Below are 9,730 nucleotides of genomic sequence, written 5' to 3' on the forward strand. Positions count from 1 at the left end.
TCTCCCTTTCTGTTCTTGATCCAGCTGGGATCTCCTGTTCCCCTAAGGTTTCCTTCCCTCAAACCTTGCCCTTTATTACTCCCACTGTCGTCCAGGTTGTTCATGTTTGTTTTATTTTTTGAAATGAGATTTTTTAGTTCTGGCTGTACTAGAACTCACTCTGTAGAGTAGCCTGGACTTGAACTCACAAAGATCCAGCTGCCTCTGTCTCCTGAGTGCTGGGATTAAAGGTGTGTGCCACCGTCACTTAGCTGCTTATTGACCTTTTCTGTTTTATATTTGATATCTGTCTGTTCATTTCAGTTGTCCCTTCACTGGTTGGGTTGTTTGTTTTCTTGAATTCTTAATGTTTTTTAACTTTATATATTCTTATATATGCTCTATCAGTTGTTAGAGCTAGCAAAGATTTTGTCCAAATTTGGGGGCTTTTTCTTTACTTGATTTACTTTCCTTTACTGTAAAGAAACTTTTTAATTATATGAGGTCATGTTTTTCAACTTTTAACATTGGTTCTTGTGGTATTGGAGTCTTATTCAGAAAGTATTTCCTGTGTCTATATCTGGATGGTTTCTTTTATTTTTCCTATAATGTTTCAGAATGTTGGGTCCTGTATCAAGATTTAAAATCTAATTTGAGATTTCTCCAAATTCTTTATGTGGGCACTTAGTGCTATGAACTTTCTTCATACTAATGACTTATCAGCACACCTGAAAGCTCTAGAACAAAAAGAAGCAAACTCAGGTTGGGGATTTAGGTCAGTGGTAGAGCGCTAGCCTAGCAAGTGCAAGGCCCTGGGTTCGATCCTAGGCTTCAAAAAAAAAAAAAAAAAAGCAAACTCAAGAGGAGTAGATGATAGGAAATAATCAAATTGAGGGTTGAAATCATAAAAATAGAAACAAAGAGAGCTTGGATCATCCTTGTTGATTCCTGGCAATTTTCCTAGCACCATGTTTCTCCCTAGCCCCATAGTAGCTCCCTCTATCAAGGTATCTCTTTGATTTCTCCTCACTCCATTCCTCCCATTCTGTCATGGTCTCATCCCATATCCCCTCCCCTTTATGTCCCCTGCACTTCTAATTTACAAAGAAGATCTCATCTTTTCCCCCTTCCTGGAGCTATCCAATCATCACTCCTGTGGTCTCCCTTGAAACGTAGCTTCTCTTCAGCTGGGCTTTGTGGTCTGGTTATCCTTTGCTTTTACATCCCGTATCAACTTATGAGTGAGCACACACTGTGTTTGTCTTTCTGATTCTGGGCTACCTCACCTGGGATGATGTTTTTCTAGATCTATCCATTTGCCTGCAAATTTCATGATGTCATTGGTTTTGACAGCTGAGTAATACTCCACTGTGTATATGTGCCACATTTTTTTTTTTTTATCCATTCTTTGGTTGAGGGACATCTAGGTTGTTTCCAGGCTCTGGCTATTATGATTAATCCTACTATGAACATAATTGAGCAAGTGTCCTTGTGTTATGATGGAGCATCCTTTGAGTACATGCTCAAGAGTGGTAGAAACTGGGTCTTGAGATAGATTGATTTCCAATTTTCTGAGAAACCACCATACTGTTTTCCAAAGTGACTGTACAAGTTTTCACTCCAACCAGCAGTGGAGGGGTGCTCTCCTTACTACACATCCTCTCCAATGTAGGCTCTCCTCGTTGATTTTGATCTTAGCCATTCTGAAAGGTGTAAAATGGTATAACAGAGTCATTTTGATTTGTATTTCTCTGATGACTATGGATATTGAGCAATTCCTTAAATGTCTTTCAGCCCTTTCAGTTTCTTCCATTGAGAATTTTCTATTTAGCTCTGTAGCCCATTTTAATGGGATTATTTGATATTTTGATTTCTAGTTTCTTGAGTTCTTTATCTATTTTGGAAATCAGTCCTCTGTCAGGAGGGTCATTTCAATTCTGTATGCTGTTGTTTTACTGTATTTACAGTGTCCTTTGCCTTATAGAAGCTTCTCAGTTTCAGGAGGTCCCATTTATTGATTGTTGCTCTCAGTGTCTGTGCGGCTGGTGTTATATTTAGGAAGTGATCTCATGCTGGTTATTTTTGTCTGTAGGCTTCAGAGCTGGGTAAGACTTTGATTGCTTTTCTCTGTAGGCAAAATTTATTTTGGAACAGCTGGTCATCTCTGTCTCACCAGCCAGCTCCCTAATAACCCACACAGAGACATAATATTAATTATAAATGATTGGCTGATAGCTTAGGCTTGTTATGAATGATCTCTTGTGACTTTAATTAACCCACATTTCTCTCTGTGTTCTACCACATGTCTTGGTACCTTATGTCAATAAGTCGTATTATTCTCTTATTTCCTGTGCATCTTGCTCTCACTTCCTGAGACTCTGCTCTTCTTTCCAGTGTCCTCCTAGTTGGGCTCTCCCAGCCAATCTCTTCCTCCCCAGCTCTAGGCCCATCAGCTCTTTATTAACCAATGACAGTAATACATGTTCAGTGTCCATAAGATGATCTTTAGTATGCCTCCTTTGCCAGTTTGCAAAGTGCCTTCTGACACTATGAGAACCAGTCCTCAATAGGAGGCTTCCATATCACTCCCAGCTCAATTCTCCCAGGTTGAGTGTTGAATTGTCAGGTGCCTTCAGCAATAGGGTCTTACCTTCAAATTTGAGGAAATTATAAGAGCCAACAACACTAGCCTATATTGTTTGGGAAGCATCTTGGGTGGCCCCTGACCACAAACTCAAAGGGAGGTTTCCCATGTCTGAAACTCGGGTTTTTGTTGACTAGTCTATTGCTCTCAAGGGGAGCATTGTAATCCCTATGGCTTTCCCAAACAACTTTGGTATTATTTGTCTTTCTGTCCTCCCTCCCGCTGCAATAACTGTCTTTCCCTCTCCTCCCTTTTTATTGTGTGTCCCACTAGTCCTCTCATTTGAGCATCTTCTCCTTCCCTCGTGACCATGAAACCATCCTACCATTCTGGATTTTCAGTTACTTTGGGTTATATACTCACACCTAAATATTTGAGCTAAGATCCACAAATAAGAGAAGACATGCACCATTTGTGTTTCTGGGTCTGGATTAACTCACTCAATATAGTATTTTCAAGTTCCACTTACTTACTTGAAAATTACAAGTATTTTTTCCAGCTGACTCTACTTCTATTGGGTATGTACCACATTTTCATTATCCATTCATCAGTTGAAGGACATATAGATTGCTTCCATTTCTCATCTGTTTTGAATCGAGCCATAGTGAACATAGCTGAGCAAGTATCTCTGTGGTAGGATATTGAGTCCTATGGGTAGATGCCACAGAGTGTTCTAGGTGGGTCATGTGGTAGGTTTATTTTTAGTTTTATGGGAATTTTCTGCACTGATTTTCATAATGGCTATTCCAGTTTCTAACTCCACCAACAGTGAATGAGTGCCCCAATCTCCCATAATCTTTGCCTGTATTTGTTGTTAGTCATAAGATAAAATTTCAAAGTGTCTTAATTGGCATTTCTCTGATCACTAAGAATGATGAACACCTTCTACGGTAATTCTTAGCCATTTTAATTTCTTCTTTTGAGAGTGCTCTGTTCAGAGACACACTTCATTTTTTAATAGTGCTGCTATTTCCCTAAACTACATAGTTTCTCTCTGTATTCTAAACATATATATTTTCATCCACAGTTAACCTCTCACCCCTAATCAATGAAGGCTGTTTTGCAGCAAGGCTACTGTGGAGATGCACAACATGTCAAAATGCAGAGAGTAATTGACTCTGGGGTCTCCAGTCTCAATTGATTCATCGGGATCACAACTCCTACCCCTTGGCCTCAGAGAACACAGTGGAAGAGAGGTCGGAAAGATTGTAACAGCCAAAATACTAAGATGCTCACTTCCAGGTATGACAGGGAAGCTGCACCCTTGAATCTTCATAATGACAACACCAATGGAAATGCCAACATCATTGGAAGAAATTTGTCAAGGCCTCACTCCTAGATGAGGAGCTACAATTAATGGCTGCTGAGAGAAGAAGAATCAAACCTTTCTAGGGATAAAGCCCCTGATAGTTTTCAGCCTTAGAACATATACATACAAGCAACACTAAGTGGACTCAGCTGGTCACATAGAAATATAATATGTGATATGAGTGTGTATGTAAATGAATTCATATAACAATAATAATTATAGAAGAAGAGGTCCAATACAGAATGGTCAATACTGAAATAGTGTACAAAGAACAGAAACAGACCTAGCAGATTGTATCTAAATCTATTGTTGTATGTACATACACACACGTATATAAGTGTATGTAACCATAATAAGAGGGAAAGTGTAGTAGGAATCTTAAAAGTACTTGTTAATGAAATTAAACCTGAGGCCAGTTATTGGGGTGAATGCTGGAAGATCAGAGACACAGAACAAGCCACAGCTATCTCACCTTGCTAGTTCCTCAGGTGATCTTGTTTCCTCAGGCTGGAAGCTTCTGAGTCCTCCTCCACATGAATCTCAGCTGAACTGTGTTGCTCCAAAGCTTAAACTAACTACATGCTTTTTCCTCCTTAGTTCCTGGTCCTCACGCCTTATATACCTTTTTCTTTCTGCCCCCACTCCCTGGGATTAAAGGCGTGGGTCACCATGCTTAGCTGTTTCTAAAGTGGCCTTGAACTCAGAGATCTGGCTAGCTTTGTCTCCCAAGTGCTGGGATTAAAGGTGTGTACCACCACTGCCCAACTTCTGTTATGGCTTACTCTTCCCATTTTCTAGCCACCATTTCTGGCTCTGTTCTAGTGGCTGTCTGTTCTCTGACCCCAGATATGTTTATTTCAGGGAACACACAATATTTCAAGGAACACAATACCCACCACATTTCCCCTGTTTTTGTCTAAAAATTAAAAAAAGGTTATAACTAATACAAGAAAAATCATATCCAATAAGTATATACAATATACACAGTCAAGATTACATTAATGATGTCTAGTCCATTAACATTTGACAGATTCAGGTGAAAAACTCCATTATCTATAATAATGTCCAGTCCAGTAACATTTGATAAAACTCAGACAAAAATTTTTCATTACTTATCCTATCTTTTCATTTCATAATAGATTCAGTAGTCTACCTTTTGTCATTTTTATAACTTCTCCTTTTTCTTTTTAGAGTAGATTCAGTGATCTACCCATTTATCCTATTATGTCTTTGTCTTTTTTCTCAGGGTAGATTCAGTGATCTACCTCATATCTACTTTCTCTTTTTCCTTTTCTTTCTTTAACAAAACCTCTGAATCTAATCTTCATGTTCAGCTTTTTTCCTGACCATGAACAATTAACAACTTGTAACCAATCATCATAAACAATGACAATATCCAAAACTCATTAAACGACCGAAAATCTCCCATCCCACTTTTTGGGGATGTGGGCGTCATCTTCTTAAAATTACTTCCATCTTTAGAGGATCCTGAAAAGAAAATTTTTGGGTTAATTGTCAAGTCCTGTATCATTTGTCCAGCTGCTGCATAATGAGACAGTGCAGGGCTTGTTTCAAGTCCTTGTTCAAGCAGTCTGTCAGGCTGTATCATCTCAGCCAGTCATCTCGAAATTGTCCTGAGCAGTTTGTAGTCCAAAGTCCATCTTTCCATGGTGTTAATGGGTTTACCATAGTCCATGTGGCATCATCATTGTGGAGTCCCATCATCTTTTTGGAGATTTCAAGGTCACTGTTAGGCATGATCATGGTGCCTCCTCTGTGGTTTGGAGCAATCACAATCTCATGTCTGTCTGTCTTTCAGAACCATGAACGTTCTTCCCTAGAAGAGAAAATCTTCACAGCAATTTCTGCCCAGCATTTGTCTTGCCAAACGTTTCCAAACTGACCTTTGTCGATGATTTCTTGTAACATGCTGGTCCTGGCAATTCTTCTCTGAACAAGCAGTGGTAAACCCTTTGTCCCAGGTAGCAGCATCACCGCAATCACCAACACGATGAGAAGCAGCCAGCAACTTGGAGCAGCAGCTGCTGCCTCCATAGTTCCACCACTCTGTTTGTGCCCCCCCCCCCCCTACCGGCATGTGCCACCACAGATGACCGAGTGTAGCTCGGGCCTGAGCTAGGGATCACAAGGCCACAGGCAAGAGGCTTTGTCATGAATTCGAGGTACCACAAACGTTGGGCGCCAGATCTCATTACAGATGGTTGTGAGCCACCATGTGGGTGCTGGGAATTGAACTCAGGACCTCTGGAAGAGCAGTTGGTGTTCTTAACCGCTAAGCCATCTCTCAATTACCACCACAGGAAAGTGCTATCAACTTGAGAGTGTGTTAGCAAGACATGAGTGGGAGGGGCTTCAGGGAAGGTAGTTGGTAGGGGCTGGAGGGAGGAAAAGGAAGTGAGAGAGTGAGGTAATTCTATATCAATTAAAAAATATTAAGCAGTCAGGCTTGTGATACTCTGGTGTAACTTCTGATACTACCAGGTGACACCATTCCACAGCAGATTCCCTCATCCTCGGGCTCTTTTATTGTTTTTGTCACCCATTCAACAACGTTCCCTGAGCCTTAGGTGCAGAGGTTGTCCTGTAGCCACATGCATTGGAACTGGGCTTCACTCCTCTGCATTTGGATTGATTGTGCTTTTCTGTAATAGTCTCCATTGTTGCTAAAGCAATTTCCTTGATGCAGGCTGAGGACTGCACTTAGGAGACCTCAGCCCTACACAAAACACTACAGGCAACTAAGGAAAGTCAAGAGTGGGAGAAAGTCATCCCCAGGAAAAAGCACACCAATTGGTTATTCAATACTGAATGGTCGGCTCTGGAAACACACATACAAGTATCATTTTACAGACAGAGCAGGTAGTATTTATGTATTTAAGGATACACACACACACAGCCAACACACACACACACACACAGACACACACACACACATACACACACACACACACTCATGTCTGTAACTAAAATTAATGAAAAAGGCCACAAATCTGACAGGCAGCGAAGAGAGGCATATGCAGGAGGGTTTTAAAGGAAGAAAAGGAAAGGAAGTGGAAAATGCTGTAATTATATCATAATTTAAAAATTGAAAATAATTAAAAACCTACTAAAAATACTAAAACAAATATGGCTAACTCCAAGGCAGCAGTGATACAAGGACATTCATTGGGTAAGTATAAATTATTGCACAAAAGAGTCCTGCCCACTGGCGGTGGTGGCGCATGCTTTTAATCCCAGCACTTGGGAGGCAGAGGCAGGCGGATCTCTCCGAGTTTGAGGCCAGCCTGGTCTCCAAAGTGAGTTCCAGGAAAGGCACAAAGCTACACAGAGAAACCATGTCTCAACAAAACCAAAAAACAGAACAAATCAAAAACAGAAACAAAAACAAAAAACAAAAGAGTCCTGCCCACAGGGGTATTTGAGGTAGGTCATAGTTAAGACAGGGAAAATTATTTGTTCAATGGTTAAAGACATTTCTTAGGACAGAACACTGCACAAACAATATAACCCAAGCTCCAAATGGTATTCTAAATTTTTGATTAGAATTATTTAATAGAGAAAAATCAACAAGTAGAATAATTATTCAAAATACTTCAAATACTTTAATTTTGCCAAAGTTTCATAATTTGAGTGGGTAGTATATGTTACATTTATTAATATTGTGCACAATGGGTTGTATTTAAGAAAAATGTTAATTACTGAAATTTAATAGTGTACAAAATGTCTGAATTATAACTAATGTTCTATCAGGCATTCAAGGTGTACATTCAAATTCTTTATCCCATGGAAATCATTAAGACAGTGTTCTAATGACACAAAAGTGTGGGTTTCAGATCAGCCATGAGGTGCACTTTGAAAACAAGAAAAGAAAGAAGTGAATTGCAAAATAAGTTTATTATTCTTCATTAGTATAAAGGGGGAGATGGTTGGGTAGCATGTTGTCAAAATTATATTAATCACCTCCAATCTTGGAATTTTTGTTTGTGCAAAAAACCCACAAAGGGTGATAAAGTTGTTCAACAAATAAACAAACACAAAAAAGCTGACCAGCAACAAGATGCTGTGAGTGGCTTTGCGTTCAGGAGATGGTTGGCAGGAGAGGCTTGTGCTGTGGAGATGCTGGGCTCTCTTGCGGTGTCTGTAAAGGAGAGTCACCATGTAGAGGCTGGTCCACATCATGAGGGTCAGAAAGACGATGTCTCCTATTATGATAACACTCAGGAATAACCCTGGGTTGGGGTACTCAGGTGCTTTCTTTTTACAGTAAGCATGAGAATATCCATAATCGAGATCAGTGTAATTGATTTTTGCTGTCACAGATTCAATGACATGCACATATATAAACAGGTTGATGATCCAGGATAAGAGGAAGGAGTGAAAAATCCATGTAGAGAGTTTAGGTTTAAGCCACGCCCACTTAGAATTACTGGGCATGATGGTGATGGCTTGGAATGCACTTAGGATAGAAGTGGTGCAGATGGACAGACCCCGGGTGACTCTGAATATGTATAAAACTGCCTTACAACCAACATCATCTAGAAACCTGGGTACTCCAAAGGATGACATGATATGTGATATCATAGCAAATATGATCGTCAATATATTGACTATCATCAGGTGCATGAAAATGGGATCGATAGGTCTGCTAAAGCGAGATTTGACTAAGAAGTTGTACACATACATCATGAAGAGCAACGAGTTTCCTATGATACCCACACAGAGCTGGGATATGTAGAAACCCCCCAAGATGGTGTTTCTTTGAAACATCATCTCAGTGATGCTTAGGATATTAGGTTAGTCAGGCTTTCATTGAAACTAAGTGGATTGAATTATAAAACTAATTACATACTGATGTTTATGGGACAAATATACCGATTGACACTTCAGAAGGAGAGAAGGTTGGAGAAATGTTAAACTCTGTTGATTTTCAGGTCCAGGTGTGGTATGTCTGGGAACTACATTCCAGGGAGTCTTGAGAACCTCAGAGGACAGAAGGTGTTGAAGCAGGTGGACTCAATGCAAACGTCTTCTGAGTGCTGTTATATAAAATGCCGGCTCTGTTAATAACCTGAAAGCCAAATTTGCATGTTATAGAGTTTTATTCAGTAGATCAAACTGTGTATTTAAAAAACCCCATTTGAAAGTTCTGACCTTTTCCCCCAAAAGATTGTGTACAACACAGAGAGTAACATGAATATTTAAGCATCTTCAGATTGCGTGCAAAACTCTTCCAAGGTAGTAAGCTTTAAATTTTCCACAAAGGGGCTGTAGAGTTGGCTGAGCAGTTAGGAGCACTAGCTGCTCTTCCAGAGGACACAGGTTCGATTCCTAGCACTCATTTGGGGCTCACACCTGTTTGTGACTCCAGTTCCAGAGACTCTGGTACCTTCTTCTGGCTCTGCCTGTACCAGACATGTACAAACTGCACAAACATACATGCAGGCAAAACACTGGTACACATTAAAGAAAAGAATAAATGAAGAAAATGGTTGTCCATAGAAGCAGATTTGCACTTGGGTTTTGTGTCACTAGCAAATTTCTGCATCATTTTAGGAACTTAGTCCCTGTGTAGAGCTGCAGAACATGAAGGGACAGATCTACTATACATGCCCCAGTGTTGAGCAATTCGCAAAGAAATATATTTTCTGTCCCTATTTCTATTATTTTCAGGGAAATGAACAGAAGTGCAGATCATCGTGTTATGTGAAATAAGGCAGTCTCACACGGATAAACACCATATGTGTCCTCACATGTGGAATCTGGTAGAGAAATTTACA

General features: G+C 40.0%; 1 protein-coding gene across 1 annotated transcript; it reads right to left on the reverse strand.

The window, feature by feature from the left end:
- Positions 1-7,787: 7,787 nt before the first annotated feature.
- LOC118571158 (vomeronasal type-1 receptor 4-like) lies at positions 7,788-8,723 on the reverse strand. The gene has a single exon (XM_036170084.1). The coding sequence runs from the start codon at positions 8,721-8,723 to the stop codon at positions 7,788-7,790; it is 936 nt and encodes a 311-aa protein (XP_036025977.1).
- Between the last annotated feature and the right edge of the window lie 1,007 nt (positions 8,724-9,730).

This window comes from Onychomys torridus, chromosome 1, assembly GCF_903995425.1.
Source record: "Onychomys torridus chromosome 1, mOncTor1.1, whole genome shotgun sequence".
NCBI lineage: Eukaryota > Metazoa > Chordata > Mammalia > Rodentia > Cricetidae > Onychomys > Onychomys torridus.